Source organism: Trifolium pratense, linkage group LG7 (assembly GCF_020283565.1).
Source record: "Trifolium pratense cultivar HEN17-A07 linkage group LG7, ARS_RC_1.1, whole genome shotgun sequence".
In the NCBI taxonomy this organism is placed as follows: domain Eukaryota; kingdom Viridiplantae; phylum Streptophyta; class Magnoliopsida; order Fabales; family Fabaceae; genus Trifolium; species Trifolium pratense.
The window spans coordinates 51,034,079-51,055,758 of record NC_060065.1 but is presented as its reverse complement, the minus strand read 5'-3'; the positions used below and the strand labels follow the sequence as shown (position 1 = coordinate 51,055,758).

The 21,680-nt window shown below is 31.2% G+C and overlaps 4 protein-coding genes across 4 annotated transcripts; 2 read left to right on the top strand and 2 right to left on the bottom strand.

Annotated features, from left to right (window-relative positions):
- Positions 1 to 56: 56 nt before the first annotated feature.
- LOC123894641 (transcription factor MYB41-like) lies at positions 57 to 1,710 on the top strand. Its single transcript, XM_045944700.1, has 3 exons — positions 57 to 295; positions 404 to 533; positions 984 to 1,710. The coding sequence occupies exons 1-3, from the start codon at positions 160 to 162 to the stop codon at positions 1,708 to 1,710; spliced, it is 993 nt and encodes a 330-aa protein (XP_045800656.1). The 5' UTR covers positions 57 to 159.
- A 6,856-nt stretch (positions 1,711 to 8,566) lies between these two features.
- On the top strand, positions 8,567 to 10,548 carry LOC123894640 (uncharacterized GPI-anchored protein At4g28100-like). Its single transcript, XM_045944699.1, has 2 exons — positions 8,567 to 9,336; positions 9,819 to 10,548. The coding sequence occupies exons 1-2, from the start codon at positions 8,620 to 8,622 to the stop codon at positions 10,140 to 10,142; spliced, it is 1,041 nt and encodes a 346-aa protein (XP_045800655.1). The 5' UTR covers positions 8,567 to 8,619; the 3' UTR covers positions 10,143 to 10,548.
- A 261-nt stretch (positions 10,549 to 10,809) lies between these two features.
- LOC123894638 (equilibrative nucleotide transporter 3-like) lies at positions 10,810 to 13,975 on the bottom strand. The gene is made up of 9 exons (XM_045944697.1): positions 13,876 to 13,975; positions 13,512 to 13,616; positions 13,233 to 13,388; positions 12,998 to 13,141; positions 12,627 to 12,732; positions 12,324 to 12,496; positions 11,891 to 12,051; positions 11,511 to 11,769; positions 10,810 to 11,260 (listed from the first exon to the last, which is right to left on the bottom strand). Exons 1-9 carry the CDS (start codon positions 13,906 to 13,908, stop codon positions 11,153 to 11,155), a joined length of 1,245 nt encoding a protein of 414 aa, XP_045800653.1. The 5' UTR covers positions 13,909 to 13,975; the 3' UTR covers positions 10,810 to 11,152.
- Positions 13,976 to 16,027: 2,052 nt separating this feature from the next.
- LOC123894637 (equilibrative nucleotide transporter 3-like) lies at positions 16,028 to 20,375 on the bottom strand. The gene is made up of 10 exons (XM_045944696.1): positions 20,319 to 20,375; positions 18,950 to 19,017; positions 18,740 to 18,844; positions 18,374 to 18,529; positions 18,135 to 18,278; positions 17,729 to 17,834; positions 17,426 to 17,598; positions 16,998 to 17,158; positions 16,618 to 16,876; positions 16,028 to 16,371 (listed from the first exon to the last, which is right to left on the bottom strand). Exons 2-10 carry the CDS (start codon positions 18,980 to 18,982, stop codon positions 16,264 to 16,266), a joined length of 1,245 nt encoding a protein of 414 aa, XP_045800652.1. The 5' UTR covers positions 18,983 to 19,017; positions 20,319 to 20,375; the 3' UTR covers positions 16,028 to 16,263.
- Positions 20,376 to 21,680: the final 1,305 nt, after the last annotated feature.

Here is a 21,680-nt window from a genome sequence, read left to right as displayed (position 1 = left end):
TCTACTATAAAAACAGAGTTAATGATGCTTAACTTTAGAACCAACAACATTTTACTTTTCTCTTTCTAATTTTGGTGTCTTGAATTGCACTTTTCAACTATACACCCTTTTGAAAATCATAATATTAATTCATTTTTTCTATAGCAAGCTTTGTTAAATATGGGAAGATCACCTTGTTGTGATAATAAAAATGGACTCAAAAAAGGTCCATGGACAAATGAAGAAGATAATATGCTTATCAACTACATTAATACTCATGGACCTGGAAATTGGCGCAACCTTCCCAAAAATGCAGGTACAATACAAATCATTATATGAATTTGATTTGATTAATTACTTTGTCTTCTCTAATGTACTTTAATTAGTTTCTAATGAAGTTGTTTTGGTTGAATTGATTTTATAGGTCTTCAAAGATGTGGCAAGAGTTGTCGGCTTCGATGGACGAATTACTTGAGACCTGATATCAAGAGAGGAAGATTTTCCTTTGAAGAAGAAGAGACTATCATTCAGCTCCATAGTGTCTTGGGAAACAAGTATGTGTGGTATTTTTCTTGTTTTTCATAAACTTAAGTACTTTATTTTATAAGCTAAACTTAAGTACTTATAGCAATGAATATCTCTATGTAATTTAATCTTTGTTTATTTTATATACTACATATGTTAATTTTAGAAGTGATTCACTTAATTAGCGGCCCAACGTTGACACGTATGATTAGACCTTCTTTTTGCACTAGCCCACTAGACCATAAACTTGATTTCATTTGCGAGTGCGACCGCTTCAGGTCATCCGTACACCAATTAAGTTTAGATTCTTTGCATCGGCTAGACGGTGCAGAGTTCCTAAATTTAGAGAGAGAAACAATTAAGGATTTTGTGCTGCCAATTATCTTGTAAATCTTAGAGGTTGAAAATTCTCCCTAGTATGAAAAGATTTGAAGTTGTTGATAGACTTTATACTAAGTTTTTTTTATTGTTTATCATAGGTGGTCGGCTATAGCTGCTAGATTACCGGGAAGAACAGACAATGAAATAAAAAATTACTGGAACACCCACATAAGGAAGAGATTGCTTCGGAATGGAATTGACCCCGTTACTCATACTCCACGTCTCGATCATCTATTTGACATATCCTCCATTAATATTCTAAGGTCAGCTTTATTAGGAGGAACCAATCCATCATTTCTGAGCCTATTAGGTGGTGCTCAAGCTTTGATGAATCCAGAATTGTTAAAGCTAGCTGCAACTGCCACACTATTAAACAACAACAACAACAACATGAATTTGGTTTCACAAAATCCACAACAAATTAATAATGTTGCTAATTGTACTCAACAACTAGTGCAAAGTCAAGTTTACCCTCAAGATCAATTTCAAATACCAACTCAAATCCACAATGTGAATAATGGCTTATTAGGAAACATGAGTTGTTCAAGTTCAGCTGAAAATTCAAATGGTTATTTTGGAGAAGATTTGATATCTAAACAATATTCAGAATTGTTTCATTGTCTTAACGATGTAAACAAAAATAATACGGGGTATGAATCGGTTATATCGTCCACACCTTTATCCACAACACCAACGCCAACACCATTGAATTCACCATCAACATATGTGAATAGCAACACAGAGGAAGAAAGGGACACATATTGCAGTGACATATTCAAATTTGAGATTCCAGAGGGTACTTTGGACATTAATGATTTCATGTAAATATGTGTATATATGACTGTGTTTGTAAACTGAAGGGTTGTTAGTTTGCATTCTTTATTCTTGGTGTTATTTAGTTTTTGGGTCATTTGAAATAATAAATTGTTGTGTTGTTCATTGATTTTTTTGTTGTTGATAGTAATACTATTTGTTGTATAATTTTATCATTGTGGTTTTTTTTTTTTTTATCTTAATGTTTCTTCTGTTTTGCACACTCTAAAACGTTTGTTTGAGTTGAGTAAAAAAGAAGAGTTTGTTTTGAGTCTCAATTAAGAAAGAACCACACTATTTCCATAGTTCATGAGGAGGGAATAATGAATTGAAGGATAAAACAATCACAAACTTTGTACCAAAAAAAATCACAAACCACATATTTGATCGTATATAATTCTTAAAATAAGAAATGTGTTTGACAATCCTCAAGGGTTGTTTTAGTAAAATAAGTTAGTCTCGCCAAAAGTATGGCCCGGGTTTCTTTTAGCTTATCTAAAGTCATAAGTTTAATTTTTACTTGGACATGCAACAATGATAAAATTTATAGAGTTTGTCGTCCATTTAAATCTCACAAAACTTAAATAATTAGTTTTTACGGTTGCACGAGGAGAATCTTTAATTTATGCCAAAATAAAATAATAAGTTGGCCTCACGTGATGTGACAAATTAAAATAGTCATGCCTCAAATAGGTTCAATAACCGAGTTGAGATCACTTCCATTTTTTATTATTTCTATTTCCTCAATTACTAAAGTTTTTAAATATTTTAGGATGTATAAAAGGGATTTGGAGACTCATTTAATATCACATTTTTTGTGTTTATATTTCAAAAACTATATAATAATGGAACAAATAAAAAGAATAGGAAATTGATCAGAGGTTCCTAACTCTCAATAACCTCAACATATTCATTCGTTCATTCTTGATGTATTATATCGATTGAGTGACATTAAATTTATGTTATTTTTGATATAATCATGAATGAATAAATTTTTTCTATAATCTCATACTCAAAATTTAGCCCTTTTTATATTTTCAAACAACGAGGTATGTCGTCGTTTAAATTTCAAATATTTTTAAAATATTGATCACTTAAAAGTGGTCATATTAATTATGATTTTTCTACATCATATACTCTCCATTTTATAAATTTAACATTATAAAACATTCATTACCAATATCATCTTAGAGATGGTAACATATATAACCCCCTCAAGTAAAGAACTTGAGGTAGCGTGGTGATGATAAAAAAGTCTAATTAAAAGTTATTTTTACCATAAATTGAATTCGAATTCTCCCAAATGTTTCATTTTAAGTGACTTATTAACCTTTTGAGTCAATATCTCGTTAGATTATAAGGTTTTATGTTGAACAAGGCATAATTTGTGGTGTAGTTGTTCTTTCCACTAAATTTCATATTTTCAATATATTGCTCGTGTCAAATTGCTAAAAGGTGAAATTCAAACTTCAAGCTGTACACACTAGCTAGTAGAACATGACAAATGGACCAACAAATCTATAATCATCCAAGATTGAAACCAATCATGTACACCTTTTCCATCTTCTATAATGAATTTGATTTCATGATTGCTAGTCATAATCGGCTCATCCTTTTCCCTATCTTCTTTGTTACCGCCCACACAAAAATGGGTTTGAACTTTGAACTAATTGAAGTTACATTTAGAGAGTTGTCGTATATCATTTAAAGTTTATCTTTGACATTTTTGAAGTGGTGCTAAAAAGTGTATCTTTGTCGTTACATGCTAAATTATGTCTAGAAGATAACCACGTAATTGAGATATAATAAGAATTTTCACCAACATCTCATGCTCTACACTATTTGCTGAGTTTGAATAGTGCAAGAAAAGGAGTAAAAATAAAAGCATGAAAGAAGAAACAGCGGCAAAAAAAAAAAAACGAGGTTAGCCACGGTTATAACGGTGGCTACGTTTAATGCATGATTTAGCCACATCTACAACCGTACCAAATCAATTTTCTTATTTCCCATCACAGCTATTTTGCCACGGTTTGACCGTGGCTAAATTTTGCGACCGGTATAACCAACGGTCTAAGGCACTTTTAGGCTTTTAGCTACGGTTTTGACCGTGACTAAATGGCAAATTTTTTGTAGTGTTACTATTTACTCCTTGGTTAACACTAATAATGTTAAGTTAACCGTTAACTACAAAAATAGATCAACTTAACTTCTAAACAATCATGAAAAACAACCAATAATTAGTTCAAAAACAACCAATATATAGTTCCTCACAAGTTTCATACGTTTTCCCTTTTACTTTGTGCACAATATATATTTGACTTACTTTCGTATTTTTACTAGACATAAGGTTTATTGGCTCCTTAGGCACTATAGGAAAATCATGTTTGCGGGGTTGAAATTAGAAGCATGATTACAAAGGATTTATATTCTCTCCGATTATTCTCTCATGTTTTCTCATTTGTCAACCATTAAATTAACAAATGGAGAGAAAACATGAGAGAATAATTGAAGAGGATCCAAATCCGATTATAAATATTTTCCTTTGTTGGAAATATTTAAAACACGAAAAGAATCTTCCAATCCGAAAGGCAATAAGCATACGAAACACGAATTAAAATATACTCTCACTTTAATTTGGATTATTATTCTAGAAACTATAGAGGAACGCATTATATATATATATATATATATATATATATATATATATATATATATATATATATATATATATATATATGATACTTTTATACATATTGACCATAATGTCTCTTGTCTGTGTGATAAAATTGACAATCAGACCATATAAAGCAATAAGTCGCGCCACATATATCAATCAATCAATTGTAATTAATGAGGATTGTGACCTTAAATTAGGTTCATGCAGAGATTGGATAATTTCCTTCTAAGTTCTAAAAAAAAAAGATTGGATAATTTTCTCATATTTTTGACTTGAACTCCAAGACCAGGTCACCTTACATATGTTTCTAACAATATGCTCGAGGAACATGCACGCTTTGACGTGTCTTAATTTCTTGACTTAAACTAATTTTTTTACTAAAAGTAAATATTCATTCATTTAAATTGAAACATAAATAGATCATTACAGATTCAAGATTGCTAAAAACTGAAAAATGTGAATCTACAAACAATCTTATAGCACCTAGGTTAATAGCATACAACGACATCATGAAAGTGCCTACAAATATGACAAAATAAATGTAACCGGAATCTTCATACTCCCAGATCTGCAACATTGATGTCCAAGTCTTCATCAGACTGTAATGAGTTGAGGAAGATATGTCAATTTGAATCAATGAAACACGGTACCAAAACAAAAAATCAACAAACGCCACACAAGACAACGATGAACCCAACGCCGCACAAGACGATTACAAACACAACGCCACACAAACGACCACAAACAGAAAATCACAAAAAAAATTAAATAGATGTGAAAATCATTTATTTAAATAAAAAAAAGGAAAAAATAATTTAGAGGGGTGATTTTAGATCAAAAATTGACCCTAAAACCACCCCTCTTTTGGTGGATGAAGAAGAGAAACTAGGTTTTTTTTTACTTAAACTAATTAAAAGCACTTGTTTTGTCAAACCTTGGTGTATGTAAAGTACTTGTTGAAGTTTTTCTCTTTTATGGTCCATGACGCATCAAATACGCTACAGTAACGGGCTTTAAAGTGCGACAAACCCAAGTTGTTCCAATTTGGGCCGTGATATCTCCCTTGAGAAATGAGATACTTGAAAAATTTACTTCATACCCCTAGCTATACTTCTACTCTACAAACACCATAAATTAAATTTCCTTAAGTTTAACAAATAAAAAAATATCAACATCTACACTTGAGGTGTTAGATTAGTAGCAAGAGTTTAAATTTTATTCATAAATTTTTTGAAAACTATATTTATGAGTGCTCTTTTTGCCTAAGCCTTTGAGGGGCCACCATTTCCTTGAGGTATTCTTAGTGTAGGCATAAATTTAGGGGCGCATACAAATAAAAAAAATTAAAATAAAATGGTTACATCAATTAATATTATTTTAATTTTTTTCTCCTTAATTTTTTCATTTATTATGAGTGTGCATAAAATAAATATATTTGGGCTTATGCCCATATAAGTATTTCTACAAAATAAAATTCAAGTAAATATGTAAGTAGAAATTAAAAAACTATCACAAGTTTGTGGCACTCTCCAGCTTAGGCGAACTAGAATTTCCATATGTTAGGGGCGGAACTACGTACATATATGAAGAAAGGGGCGGTCGCCACCCTTAAATCATAGTAATACTTTAGTACCCCACTCTATATACACATGCTCGCCCCTGTACAAAAATGAGTTCGCCCCTTTCAATTAATTAATGACCACACCTCTAGGCATATAAATAATATTTTATTTCATTATTATGGTTCAACTAAAGGCAACACTATTGGACTTTCTCACTTCTACTACTGCATGATTCTTCTTCTTAAATTTGTTCAATTTTCACTCCATGTGTACAAAAAATTATTCTAAAGATATCTACTATTGAATTAGAAAAACAATTATCTTAATTATGAGTATTTTTGTATGTATTTTCTGTTATACCAGTATCATATATAAACAAATTTTAACCAATAGACCAAATATATTAATAACTGAGAGATGTGTTTGATCAGCTAAAAAAAAATAAATGATTTGACATGACAATTTTAGTTGTATTATGTTGGATTTCAAAACTGTTTCTAGGACTGGACAAAATGGAGGCCAACGGATCGGACAAAAACCGAAATATTTGCCCCCTACTAAACCACGATACAACTTATTGTCCTCTGCTCAACTTGTCTAAAATACCAAAATAATCTTTTGTTCACCAATCATCGTACATGACAACATTTGTTCAATACATTAATCTTTGTTTTGTGTTGTTCTGTTATGTATTGTTCTGTCCAGTACTTACATGTTGCAGATCAAACATATCCTGAATGAATTTAAAAAATAAAATTTATTTATATATGAGACCGAATGGAGTATGATATTCATTTTTATTTCAATTAAATTATGAATTAAATTATATACAATTATTAATAGTAGAAAGTAGTTACATATTGATGTTGTTTATCATGTTATATTTTCGCCACCTTCAATAGTTTTTTCTGGTTCTGTCCTGCATATGTATGTATTAAAACTCCATGTCTTTCTTTTATGGTTTTCTTAATTCCATCAAAATGAGATCTTAAGGCCATAAGTAGTAAATTCTATGAGTAATATTATAGTCACACCCATTAAAAACATTTTTAATAAGAGTTTCTCAAATTAATTATGGGCTTTAATGCATTTTTGATCCTCTTATTTTGTAAAATTTGAACTTTTGATCCCCTATTTTGAAAACCAACTTTTTTATCCCCATTTTGAAAAACTTGAACTTTTGATCCCATATTTTAGTTTTTTCTGAATTTTAGTCCTCAAACTCAATTTGGTCAAATTTTTGCTGATGTGTCAAGCTCATTAATGATGTGGCAGTGTCCATGTTGACAAAACGTTTTCATGTCTTTAATTTTTTTACATCAAATATTTTAAAAGTATTAAACAATAAATTAATTAAATAATTATATATAATTAAAAATCCTTACCAAAATATATATATTTAATTAAAAATCATTAAATTACCCAAAAAAATTAACGATTGAAAACAAAGTCAATGAACGATTGAGAGAGAGCGAACAAAGACGAAGAATGTTAACACGAGCGTGATTATTTATGTTTCTGATTTTTTAAGGTTCCATGATTTGGGAACCAGCGTTTTCTTATTGTTTTTCTAATTATCATTATAATTATTTTATTGTTTTAATACTTTTAAAATATTTGATTTTTAAAAAAAGATTAATGATATGGAAATGTTTTGTTAACATGGAAACTGTCATGTCATTAATAAGTTTGACACATCAGCAAAATTTTGACCAAATTGAGTTGGGGGACTAAATTTCAAAAAAATCTAAAATAGGGGATCAAAAAGTTGGTTTTTAAAATAGGGGGATCAAAAGTTCAGGTCTTTCAAAATAAGGGAATCAAAAAGTTGGCTTTTAAAATAGGGGATCAAAAGTTCAGATTTTTCAAAATAGGGGGATCAAAAGTGCATTAAAGCCTTAATTATGCTTGTAAATTGTTATCATCTATAAAAAAAATTAATTAACCTATTATAAGTTGTTTAGAGTAAAATTATTATGGATTTATATAAATGTGATGTGACACATTGGAACTCATTAAATAAGAGATAATATTATTCAAAGTGAGTTACATAGATTATATCTATATTGGGGATGCTCCAAGACACTCTTTTTAACACCGTACTATTTATTGGGCCACCACACTCTTCTTTTAATCAAGTTATCTATTAACAGTTCAGTTGGTTAAAAATATAAATATAAATTTGTGCATGGTATATAAAAACTTGTTTCACTTATACATGGACTTTCTCATAAATTTTATTAAAACTCTGAAGGGTAACTAATATTAAAATTGTGTATACCCAAGGTAATTAAAATACAATAAAATGTGATGAATAGAAATAACAATGAAATATGTGCACAAGTGATAAATACTTGAGTTTCTTAATCATTTGATCCTGAGTTCGTTCTCCAATCAGCGCATATAGAGAATCATTTGTTGGAAGAGACAAACTCTTCAAATGGATCTAAGTTAATTCAAAATGATTAATCTCTCTAATTATACGCGGATGGTACTTTTGATTTACTAATGAGAATGACAATGACATATTCACCCAAAAGAAAGAAATAACAATGACACAAGAAAGGATAAAAACAAATGAAAAAAGTGAAAAAAACACCACAAACTGTCAAATTCTCTGACTCACATTTCTTGAGCGTTTTCAAAACCTTGTGAACCATATTAATTCTCATTTTGATCCATATGCTATTACTATTACCCAATCCAAGTAGTGTACCAACACCAAACAAATTCTCCCAGCAACAACTCACCCTTCATTCCAAACTCCAAACTCAAAGCAACATTCAAACTCAACATAATAGCAAATTAAAAATGCAATCACTAACTTCTTTCCTAGCTTACTTAATTTTCTTAACATCAATATCACACTTTGCACATTCAAACACAGTCCCTTCATATCCTACTCCAACTCAATCCCAAATATGCAAACTAGACCTCTCTAACGAACTTTTTGGTGGCGTCAACGACGCTTGTGGAAACAACCTCGACCGAAGCCGCTGTTGTCCAGTGCTTGCAGCTTGGCTCTTCGCGGCTCACGCGCGAAGAGCACTGGAGATTTCTCCTTCTCCTTCGGAGAATTCTGGCGGTGACCTTCCGATGATGCCAGATGATTCTCAGAAGTGTGTTAATTCACTCCAAGACTCGCTTCGCGATAGAAACATTATAATCCCTACACCAAATGCTAGTTGTGACGCTGTATTGTGCTTCTGTGGAATCAGACTTCATCAGATAAGCTCATTAAATTGTCCTACGGCTTTTAACGTCTCTGTTTCTCCTAGGGATCGCAATGTTTCCGGTTCTCATAAAGCTACTCCTACTGCTGCTGTTCGTGATTTGGAGAAGAATTGCCGGAACTCTTCTTATGCCGGTTGCTCCAAATGTCTTGCTGCCTTACAAAAGGTAAACTAATCAATTGCACATTACATATACAGCGCAAATGTTTTAAAAATTAGACCGAATGAGTTGGTTCTTCAGTTGAACACGAACTAGTCCGTTCAACCAGCTGAGCTACTTATTCCACCCGAGTTGGTTTGATTCTAATTACATTGTATTTTGCATCAACTGATTTTTATTTTCCTTTACTATAATTTTTAATACTATTTATTTGATATTGGTTTCAATTGTGGTTAAATCAATTGAACATCACCTACAATCGAAAAGTTTAGCCAATTATATCTCTAATAGCTAATTTTTTAAATATCGATTATTTTTTGTTAGTTCGTAATTGCACATTTATGCACTTGACACATCGGTAGTTTCAAATGACTAGTGATATGTCAATTGCGTGAATGTCTGATATAATAAATAAAGAATAAGTAACTTATAGGAGTATTATTTCTAACCAAATGATTGAGATCAAGTGTTTAACCTCGAATGTGCAGTTAAAAGTGCACAAGAAGGAGGGCGAGAGTGACCGGGAAAGGAAAATGTACAACCGCGACTGTCAACTGATGGCACTAACATGGCTATTAAGGAAGAACAAGACGGCGTATATACCAACGGTATCGGCGGTTTTACGCGCAATAATGTACAGTGCTCATCCACACGACATAAAATGTAGTCCAGACCAAGAAAACATGCCTTTAGCCGTTGATTCAATCAAATTCGTTCACAAGAGTAGTAGTCATGCACCATCTTCACCGTTCATCAAGTTATTTTGGGCAGTTATTATTATTGTGTCCCAAATCATTCTTGTGTCTTTATGAAGGGTCTACTACACGGGTTGTTTGGGGAGTTGAAAGGGTCCTCTTCTCTGATTGTGTCAGTCACGTGAAACTCTATTATTGGATAAATATATACTATATAATACATATGCAAAGAGCCAAGGACAAATAGGTTCGTGTTTGAGTTTTGTCATTTTTGCTATTCAAGAATCGAGAGAGTACTGCATGCAAGTCAGACAAATAACAACATTCAAATGAATGCGATTTTACAATGTCACGGGCTGGCCTAAAGTCTCCTTTTAGTACTCCAATCATCTATCATGCTCTTTTTGTGTTTGATTTTATGGTGTTATAAATTAACTTTATATAATAATTTTATTTTGATGTAAAGTTTGTAAAAGTGTATTTAACGTTAAATTACTATTGCACTATGCACAAGTTTCTTTTCTATCATTGAATTAATAAACCATAATCAAATCCTTGTCAATTAAGATGTTGAGTTCTCATAGGTACAACTGTTTTCATCAACTTTGATCTGAGCTCAAATTTGATGAAAACAGTTTGGCCTAAAACGAGCTCAACATTCTAGCTCTGGTAAAGACTATATTACTCTAGTGAAAACAATTTAACTAAGTGATGAATATTCTACTCATTAAATTGCCAGCAATATAAAGGTTGCTTTTCATTTATTTTCTTTGAAAAGATATAAAATATATATACTCTAATCTAAGTACAGTCAAAATTAGATAACTAAAGAATGGGTACAGTGCTATAGTAGTAAAGTCAATACAACACAAACACCAATATTACAAGTAAAACCATAATTAAATTACAAATAATATTGAAATCTCTTCATCACAATTTAATGGATTTTGTGTTAATTTGGTTGAACTAGAAGTGATTGTTTTCCTTTTCTTATTACATTTTGTGTAAATGACACCTACACCTTTTTGTTGTGTGCCATTAAACCTTATCTGTAGAAAGAAAGATAACACCAATATTCTTTTTTCTTTTTACAAAGACCATTCTTTTAGTTTGTCCTAATTGAGATCTCACCAACCTTTACCTATCAACCACAACCAGTCTAATGTCACCCCTGCAAAAATACCTCCAAGTAGAAACAATACCAACAGGTTTCCCAATGCATTTTGTTCTGGCCCCTACAATAATTCAAAACATTAAATATTTATGTGTCTCAACTTAAATAGGTGTTAGAACACTTAACCCTTCACGAATTAAACAAATTCAGATTCACTGTATATATTAAGGGAATTCCGCATTCTCATGTTCAGAATATTAATGGTCGTCCAATCTTGATCAAACAGTTTAGATGTGATGATTGTGTGAATGCAGGGAATTCTCAACTGCAAAGTTGCCGGGTCGAAATTAAACACAATAATATAATCTTACCTTATATCCTTTGGGTGCAGAAGTCATAACACAGACAGTGAGGTAACCATTGGATAGGCCCAAGAATGAGGTCAACATTATCATCCAACCTTGATCACCATACTTTGCAGTGAAATAAAAAGCCGGAACAAGTAAGAAACGACTTAGAACTGCGACTGTGATCGATTTTCGTGACTCCAATTTCAAGAACTCCAAGAGTGGGATGTATCTTCCTATTAGATCCCACACATTATACATTGCAATTAACACAAGTGCATACCTACAAAAGTGAAATTACATTTACTTCAATCTTTGTCGCTTTGATTCATATAAAAAGAAAAAGTTTTAAATAAAATTATAAAATTACCAAAGATTTATAATGCATGGAGCAATGAACATACCAAGTTCCTAAACTATGTGCTCCAGTGTCTTCAGAAAGGAATCCAGGGAAAATAGACAGTGTCAATGCAAATATGAGGAACATATCAAGTAAATAATCAATGTTTTCAAGAAACAATTGCTTGTTTCCCTTCCTCTCTTGTATTTGTGCAAAGTCCTCTTCCTGAAACACGAAAATTATTATCAACTAATGTGAATCATAAACAATGAGAACATTTGAGATACATTGGAAACCTATGAAGTACGGACACAAACAGGACACTGGAGACAACACTGATACGTCAATATTGAAAATAATTTGAGAAATGACATAATTCAATGTAATCTTGTGTCGGTGTCATACACCGACACGTGTCCGACACCAGAATATATGCCTAACTTGAGGGGCATCCGTGCTTCATTTTTTGAAAGTAAAACAGAAGAAAGAAATAGTACTCCTTTAGGTATAGTTTGGATTCCACCAGCTGCAAGATCAGCTGAAACAGTTTTGCATCCTTCTGATGCTGCTATTGAACGGTAGTACTTCACAATTGGTATTTTAGGAAAAACAAATGCATATAGAAGAACACATAGAAGCTCAAAGAATGTTGATATGGCAAAGAATAAAACTGCAACAAAAGTATATAATTATTATTAGCAACTAAATAATATGGAGAGTGAAGAAAATGGTCATAATTATGTCTATTTAAATAGCAACAAACAAGAATTACAATATCATCACATAAAAGTTGAACTTACTAGCTCCTTTTCTAAGACCATCCTTAGAATGCTCAAATGCTGCTTTTGTAATTAACCTTAAACCAGATGTTATTGCACCAGATGCTGCCAAACCACCAAAGAAGGACTGTAACAATAAAAGCCACATTAAATAAATTCATTTGCTAAAGACATTTTCAATAACACCATAGCACTAACATAGATAGTAGTTGGTTATGGTTCATAGTTACTGATAAGTGCGCAGGTTGGTAGAACGAGTCCTTAAGTACAAAATTAAATCATAATCTTTTTCACTCATAATATATAAAACAACTTTAGCCCTTCTGCACTGAGAGACGTAAGTACAATTGACCGAATTTCGTTGTGAAATATTGTGTGTTTCTATGATGGACCTGAACGAATTCTGGCTGCATGTAGGATAAGTCTCCCACCATTCCACCTTGAACATGAGCATCTGCAACTCCAAAGGCACCACTAATTGCACATATACCAATAAAAGTTCCAATTCCTCCTTTACCTGATGTTGCTAAATTAATCTACAACAAATTAATTGGAAAAACAACATCAAAATCAAAATAAAAAATCATCATCAAAGTTCACAAACAATTGAATATATATAAAACTTACTACTAAAACCAACAAAGTGGTTATGAAAAATAAAATATATCCAAACAAATTCCTTAATCTAGTATTGACTTTTGCCTCATTATAAGACAAAATAGCAAGTGTCCCAACTGCAAATGGCTGATATACAAGTGTAAGCACCCTTGAGGGATGATATTTCTGCAAAAGGACAAAAATTAATAAATTAATCTATTTGTCCAATTAATCTTTTTTATCTAATAAAAAATGTTTTATAACAATAAAAAATGTAGTTAAATATAAAAAAATACACTAATTACTTACTGGAAACAAGTAAATGTAATAATCTTCAATTGTGAGCATACTGTTCCAGGAGAAAAGACATCCATTGCCAAGAAGAAAGCATACCACTATTGCAGCATATTTTCCCTATAAATACAAAAAGCAACTTAAAAATATATAAGGAAATTTAGAAAAAAAAATGTCCCATAAGTCCTGGCTCAATTGGAAAAAATGCCGAAATTGTTAGATCGGACGTTGTGATCCGGGTTCGAACCCGATATCTCACAATTATATGTGAATTTAATTTCAGTGCATTACCACTTCAAGACAAAAAAAAATATTATTATTATTATTTTGCAATTGATTTCTTAAGCTAAAGTAATGATAGATTCAATTAAGCATAAACCTGTAGACGCGTTGGAGGCTCAATGTTGGCCATGGCTCTGCCGTGGATTATTATTTTAGATCAAAATTCTGCAAGCAATTAAAAAGATAACCCCAATTTAAGGCTTTAATGTGTACTTTCTATTTGGGTGAAATTCAATTCAATGTGTACATATATATACTCTGTTGATAGATACTATCCACCCGTGGTAACACCGAGTGTGTACTTTGTATATTTTCCTTTCCTGTAATTATTATTTTTGGTTACATTCCTTTCCAAGTTTCCTGTAATAAATAAATGTATCATTTTTTTTTTCTACTTTTCACCACCATCGATATCCGTCTCACTAGACCACCTAATATGATTCGACAATCAGTTCTGACATTTGGTTTCAGCAAAAGTTTTTGTAAAAGTGTATTTAACATTAAATTACTTTTGCACTATGCACAAGTTTTTTGTCTTATCATTTTTTTCTTCTTCAAACAGTCTAGTGATTAGAAATTTCACTCTTAAGGTAAATAAGATGAGTATTTGGAGTTCAAACCCGACTCGTTTATACAGTGGCGGAGCTAGGATAATTTTTTGTGGAGGGCCATGTTTGATAAAAAAAAAATTACTTAAATTTTTTTACTTTTTAATCGCTACCCTATTTTAGGATCAATCTTAATAACATGACGAAGTCAATTGTAACACGTTAGATGTCACGTAGTTAAAATATTACAAATAATATTAATAATTTTTATCAATAAATTAAAATTATATTATCCAAGATAAATCCTTAATTCTCAAATAAACTTCACAAACAAAAATTCCTTCTATCCGTAATTCAAACCGTACCTCCTTTTTCAATTCTATAAATTAAATTCTATAAACTTTTGTTAAAACCACATGTGATTTGTGTTTGTTAAAAATAGAGTTTTTCTTTTTTTTTTTTTTTAAGAAAAAAGTTTAAAAACAGGGTTGATAACAATAAAACATGACTTTTTCTGTTAAAAAAAGAGTTCAAATGAAAATTTTTTAGGCGCAGGAATCGAATAGCGCCTCCTGATTGACTGAGAGAGCTTCTTAAACAATACAAAGATCATATTATTGGTAACTACATGCAACTATTAGCATCTATAATATAAGCACAAACTAAAAATATGTCTATATACCTATAAAATGGGTGGACCATGACCTGCCCAGCCCTGAAGTGGCTCTGTCCCTGACCGTGTATATATAGTACAATGTCGCTCCCAATTGAGTTACGAGGACATCTTATCATATATTTTTTATTTTTTTTACAAACCTTATTATAGTATTATTTAAAGGTGTGATTTGTTGATTCAATGATGAAAATAGATTTGTGCATGGTGTTAAACACAGTCCTCCAAAAATATATAACACAATTTCAAATTTTAGTGAAAAAACTCTAGTTAGAAGAAGCTGTGAAAATTATATGCGGTCAAATCCCTTAGGTGTACACCTGCCATGGTAGGGTGTGCGCCCTCAGCCTGTGAAGAAAATATACCTCCGTTACTTATGTAACATAAGTTATGTTGCAGACAATATTCCGAGACTTAAGTCGCAGGCAGGTGTACTCTGGTAATTTTGTAGGGCGTCCCCAGAATCAGTAGGGTGGAAAAAATAATTCTTTTAGTCCTATAACTCCTCAATATGATATGGATCTAATTAAAGGCCCAATTATGCCATTATGGTGTTAATCAGAAATTTTCTCCTTAAAGGATAATGCAAAAAATGGAGAAATTATTATTATGTGGAATGCAAACACTACTTGCTGTGTAGCATGCCAACGATGTTTTGTTAGTTTTTGCATTTTTACACACGTGCATGCTAAGTAGCGAGGGAGTAAATTGGGAATGTCATGGGGGCGCGTGTGTAACGGAGAGCGCGAAAAGAAAATCTCTAGTCTAAAGCAAGATTTTATTATTTAACTTAGATACAACATACTACTCTAATATATAGAGCTCACATGCCTTAATGAGTTTCTTGTCAATTAAGATGTTGAGCTCGCATAGGCACAACTGTTTTCATCAACTCTGATCTCATCTATGTAAAGAAATTAGGGAATGGAGATTCAACCGAATCTAAAATCAGATTTGATGAAAACTGTTTGACGTAGACCAGCTCAACATTATAGCTTGTAAAGACTATATTGCTCTAATGAAAACAATTTAACTAAGTGAAGAGTAATCTATTCCTCAAATTGCCAAAAACACCAATACTACAAGTAAAACCATAATAAAATTACAAATAATCTTGAAATCTCCTCAACACAATTCAATGTATTTTGTGTAAATGACACCTACACCCTTTTGTTGTGTGCCATTAAACAATCTCTCTAAAAAGATAACACCAATATATTTTCCTTTTTAACAACCATTTCTTTAATTAGTCCTAATTGAGATCTCACCAACCTTTACCTATCAACCACAACCAGTCTAATGTCACCCCTGCAAAAATACCTCCAAGTAGAAACAACACCAAAAGGTTTCCCAATGCATTTTGTTCTGGCCCCTACAATAAATCAAAACATGTAATATTAATGCATCTCAACTTAAATAGGTTCTAGAACACTGAACCCTTCTTATGTTAAATGAATTCAGATCCACTTTATTAAGGGAATCCCGCATTCACATATTCAGAATATTGGTGGCCGTACAATCTGGATCAAACAGTTTAGATGTGCTGATTGTGTGAATGCAGAGAATTCTCAACTGCAAAGTTGACGAGTCCAAATTAAACACAATAATATAATCTTACCTTATATCCTTTGGGTGCAGATGTCATAACGCAGACAGTGAGATAACCATTCGATAGCCCTAAGAATGATGTCAACATTATCATCCAACCTTGATCACCATACTTTGCAGTGAAATAAAAAGCCGGAACAAGTAAGAAACGACATAGAATTACGACAGTGATCAATTTTCTTGACTCCAATTTCAAGAACCCCAAGAGTGGGATGTATCTTCCTATTAGATCCCACACATTATACATTGCAATTAACACAAGTGCATACCTACAAAAATGAAATTATATTTGCTTCAATTTTTGTCGCTTCGGTAGAAGAAAAAGTTTTGAAAGAAAAATAAAATGACAAAATTACCAAAGATTTATAATGCAGGGAACAATGAACATACCAGGTTCCTAAACTATGTGCTCCAGTATCTTCAGAAAGGAATCCAGGGAAAATAGAAAGTGTCAATGCATATATTAGGAACATATCAAGTAAATAATCAATGTTTTCAAGAAACAATTGCTTGTTTCCCTTCCTCTCTTGTTTTTGTGCCAAGTCCTCTTCCTAAAAACAGGAAAATTCTTATCAAATAATGTGAATCATAAACAATAAGAAAATTTGAGACATATTGGAAATCTATGAAGTACAGACACAAATACGGACACCGGACACAACACTGATATGTCAATATCGATAATAATTTGAAAAATGACATAATTCAATGTAATCTTGTGTCGGTGTGCATGCCCGACACCAGAATATGCCTAATTTGAGGGGCGTCGCCGTCCGGGCTTCATTGTTGGAAACTAAAGCAGAAGAAAGAAATAGTACTCCTTGAGGTATAGTTTGGATTCCACCAGCTGCAAGATCAGCTGAAACAGTTTTGCATCCTTCTGATGCTGCTATTGAACGGTAGTACTTCACAATTGGTATTTTAGGAAAAACAAATGCATAGAGAAGAACACATAGAAACTCAAAGAATGTTGATATGGCAAAGAATAGAACTGCAATGAAAGTATATAGTTATTATCAGCAACTAAATAGTATTGAGAGTGAAGAAAATGGTCATAATTATGTCTATTTCAATAGCAACAAACAAGAATTACAACATCATCACATAAAATCTGAACTTACTAGCTCCTTTTCTAAGACCATCCTTAGAATTATCAAATGCTGCTTTTGTAATTAACCTTAAACCAGATGTTAATGCACCAGATGCTGCCAAACCACCAAGGAAGGACTGTAACAATAAAAACCACATTAACTAAATTTATTTGCTAAAGGCATTTTCAATAATAGAAGTTGATTATGGTTCATTGTTACTGATAAGTGGATAGGTCGGTCGAACGAGTTTTAAGTATAAGTACAAGTTGTACATTGTAATTAAATCATAATCTTTTATTCGTATTATATATCAATTAGAGTCCATCTGCGGTCAGAGACGTAAACTCGGTCAGAGACGTAAACACAATTGACCAAATTTTGTTGTCAAACAGTGTGTGTTAGACCGCAATTTAGAAATATGACAACTATAACTGACCTGAACAAATTCTGGCTGCATGTAGGACAAATCTCCCACCATTCCACCTTGAACATGTGCATCTGCAACTCCAAAACCACCACTAATTGCACATATACCAATAAAAGTTCCAATTCCTCCTTTACCTGATGTTGCTAAATTAATCTACAACAAATTAATTGAAAAAACAACATCAAAATCAAAATCATCCTAAAGGAATTGAATCAAAGTTCACAAACAATTGAATATATAAAACTTACTACTAACACCAACAAAGTGGTTATGAAAAATAGAGTATATCCAAACAAATTCCTTAATCTAGTATTGACTTTTGCCTCATTATAAGACAAAATAGCAAGTGTCCCAACTGCAAATGGCTGATATACAAGTGTAAGCACCCTTGAGGGGTGATATTTCTGCAAAAGCACAAAAAAAAAAAATTAATCTATTTATGCAATTAATCTTTTTGATCTAATAAAAATGTTTTTTTTCTTTTTTTCACCACCAGTTGAATCTGGTTCGGGAGTCAGTTCTGGCCTCAAGTGGTTCCAGCCCCCTCCCGATCGCAGTTGCGAGGAATCGAACCGCAGTCCTTCCTAAACATTAAAAATACACTAATTACTTACTGGAAATAAGTACATGTAGTAATCTTCTATTGTGAGCATACTGTTCCAGGAGAAAAGACATCCATTGCCAAGAAGAAAGCAAACCACTATTGCAGCATATTTTCCCTATAAATACCAAAAGAAAATTATAAAAAAATTAAGGAAAAAAAAAACATTTTGCAATTTGCACTCTTAAGCTAAAGTAATGATAGATTCAATTAAGCATAAAACCTCTAAACGCGTTGGAGGTTCAAGGTTGACCATGGCTCTGCCGTGGATTATTCTTTTCAATCAAACTTCTGCAAGAAATTAAAAAGATAACCACAATTTAAGGCTTCAATGTGTACACTTTTTTTTTTTTTGGTGGAATTCAATGTGTACATGTTATTCTGTATATATTTGTAATGTGATCCTACATAGTACATAACTATAAATAAATAAATATAGAGCTAGAGAGATATTATCCACCCCTGTCAACACCTATGATTTTTGTATATAAATATAGTAGTAATTAAAAAGAAATCAATTAAGTCATAATAAAAGATCATAAATTAATAAATCAAATATTCTAAATTATAAAAGATCTGTTTAGTCCCTTAATTTATTTTTAAAGGTCAGTATGGTCATTTAATTTAAAAACCGGTCAATTTGATCCCTACTTATGAAAAATATACAATAAATAATTATTTTGATGCTTAAATATATGAAAAATTGTAAATACATTTTTTTTGGGTCAAGTAGCCTAATAGCTAGAAATTCCACCTTAAAGGTGGATAAGTGGAGTGTCCGGGATTCGAACCCCGGCTCCTACGTTTATAAAACGATGTCCCTACCAACTGAGCTAAGCTCACGGGGACAAAATTGTAAATACATCTTTAATACTCTTTTGTTATTAATTTAATCAAAAAAATTGACTAACAGAAAATAAATTGTGTAAATTGATTATTAAAATAAATTAACTAAATTTTATCTCTGCAACTACATTCGAAAGAAGGGTTGAAACCATTTGATGTCAGAACTGACGCTGATGACCCCAAATTAGATCAGGCGGTCCAGTAGACCAGATATTGTTGGTATAAACCAAAAAATATAAAATAAAAAAAAAATGACCAAAGTAAATAATAGTAAAACAGACAATTGTAAGTATATTTACCATTATAATACATTGAAAGATGAATAATTGCACTATAATAACTCGATCAAAATATTATGGTATGTGGACAAAAGTTGCCACGATTTTTATTATTAATTTAAATATATAATTGATTTAAAATATATTGACATCTACATCATCCAGTATGATAAGAGGATAGGCAATGTACAGATCGTTAGATATACCAAAGACTTTAAGGAAGGCAATAACCATGAATATCTAAAAAATAAAGTGAATATCAATTGTAAGTGTAGAAAAAGTAGAAGACACAATTAAATTAGCCAATAGATATTAACAAAACAAGGTTTCTTTTCTTCCTTCTATGGTACAAGGGAAAATGAGTACTAAAGAAATTTAAATATATAGAGATACATCATATTATTATAGCACTTAAGTTGAATGAAAGATAAAGAAAATATTAAAGAAGAATAGGGAGATTGAGCTTACTATATTATTACTTCAAGGTTCAAGGTACCACTGAATAGCTGAGAAAGAGAAACATGAGCAGCAAAAAGTTAGAGAGAAGAATCTTTATATATACTCCTTCCTTGTATATTAATTTATTCATTTTCTATTTTATAAACAACCCAAATTCCACATAGATTAAGGTAAGTTTTTAAAGTGTCTCTAAGATTTATTAGATCACGCTTTAGATATTCAATCTTGAGCGTGAGAAAATGTTAAAAATCTCACATTAGATGAGATAAATATATTATAAGGGGCAATCTTCACCTTAATTAGTTTTGTATAGTGTCTCAACGGAAATTTTTAAGATAGTCTTGAATGCTTTAATATAATCTTAGGGCCCGTTTAGTGCGCAGGATAGCATAGTGATAGGATAGGATATAAAACAGGATAAGGATGAGATAAGATAACAGCAGGATAACAGTTATACTCAGTTATCATATCCTGTGTTTGGTGCACATAGGATAACAATCATGATAACTATTATATTTTGTTTTTAAACTCATAATAATATGATAAGATATATAACATATTCATTTGACAAAATTACTCTTGTAAAACAATTGTTATTTTTTTAAAATTATTTTGTAATACTTTGAATTTTATAAATAAAAAATATAAATAAGTAATCAAATAACTTTATATAATAATCATTTTACTTTAAAATAAAAAATATAAATCAGTTTCCTATTTGTCAATTTTTTAATAATCATTTTACTTTAAAATATTAATAATTTTAGTAAAATTTTGATTTTTTAGAATATATAAATTACAAAATTACTCCGGTGAGAAGATCACATATATATTTAAAAATTAATTATTTTATTAATTTTATTTTATGTATTTTAAAATATATTTTATAAAATAAATAAATAATTTTTTTTTCTTATCCTATCCTGCTGGTAACCCAGCTCAAATTCAGGATAAGAATTATAACTAGAGAGACAGGATTGGATAAGCTTCAGGATTAACTTATCATATCATGTTGTATCACCAAACACTGGATTGCGGCAGGATATGATACAGTTATCCTATCTGTCTCTTATCCTGTGCACCAAACAGACCCTTAAAATTTTGGTTCGCACAGTAACTCAATCAAACTTATAAAATTAATTAGCTGACAGCCTGACACTATAATTCGATCAAATTTAAAAAATTGACTTATAAAATTGGTTGATAGCCTGACACTACGATTAATAAGAATATAAAAAGCAGGGGAGTAGAATTACCGGTAATTCCTCTAATCCTATTACAAATATAAAAAATAATATTTTAGATTAATTGAATAATTAATGTATTTCATCTATATCATAAATTAAATACATCAGTTATTATTCATATATG

Excerpts from the sequence above, each read along its gene's own strand:
- LOC123894641 (XM_045944700.1), top strand. The coding sequence starts at position 160 with ATGGGAAGATCACCTTGTTGTGATAATAAAAATGGACTCAAAAAAGGT. Across the intron at positions 296-403 it reads CAACCTTCCCAAAAATGCAG|GTCTTCAAAGATGTGGCAAG; the intron begins GTACAATACAAA and ends TTGATTTTATAG. Across the intron at positions 534-983 it reads CATAGTGTCTTGGGAAACAA|GTGGTCGGCTATAGCTGCTA; the intron begins GTATGTGTGGTA and ends TGTTTATCATAG.
- LOC123894640 (XM_045944699.1), top strand. The coding sequence starts at position 8,620 with ATGCTATTACTATTACCCAATCCAAGTAGTGTACCAACACCAAACAAA. Across the intron at positions 9,337-9,818 it reads GTCTTGCTGCCTTACAAAAG|TTAAAAGTGCACAAGAAGGA; the intron begins GTAAACTAATCA and ends TCGAATGTGCAG.
- LOC123894638 (XM_045944697.1), bottom strand. The coding sequence starts at position 13,908 with ATGGCCAACATTGAGCCTCCAACGCGTCTACAG. Across the intron at positions 13,617-13,875 it reads AGCCTCCAACGCGTCTACAG|GGAAAATATGCTGCAATAGT; the intron begins GTTTATGCTTAA and ends TTGTATTTATAG. Across the intron at positions 12,733-12,997 it reads TGCAGCCAGAATTCGTTCAG|TCCTTCTTTGGTGGTTTGGC; the intron begins GTCCATCATAGA and ends TTATTGTTACAG.
- LOC123894637 (XM_045944696.1), bottom strand. The coding sequence starts at position 18,982 with ATGGTCAACCTTGAACCTCCAACGCGTTTAGAG. Across the intron at positions 18,279-18,373 it reads CCACTTTGTTGGTGTTAGTA|ATTAATTTAGCAACATCAGG; the intron begins GTAAGTTTTATA and ends AATTTGTTGTAG. Across the intron at positions 17,159-17,425 it reads TCCAAACTATACCTCAAGGA|GAAGAGGACTTGGCACAAAA; the intron begins GTACTATTTCTT and ends TCCTGTTTTTAG.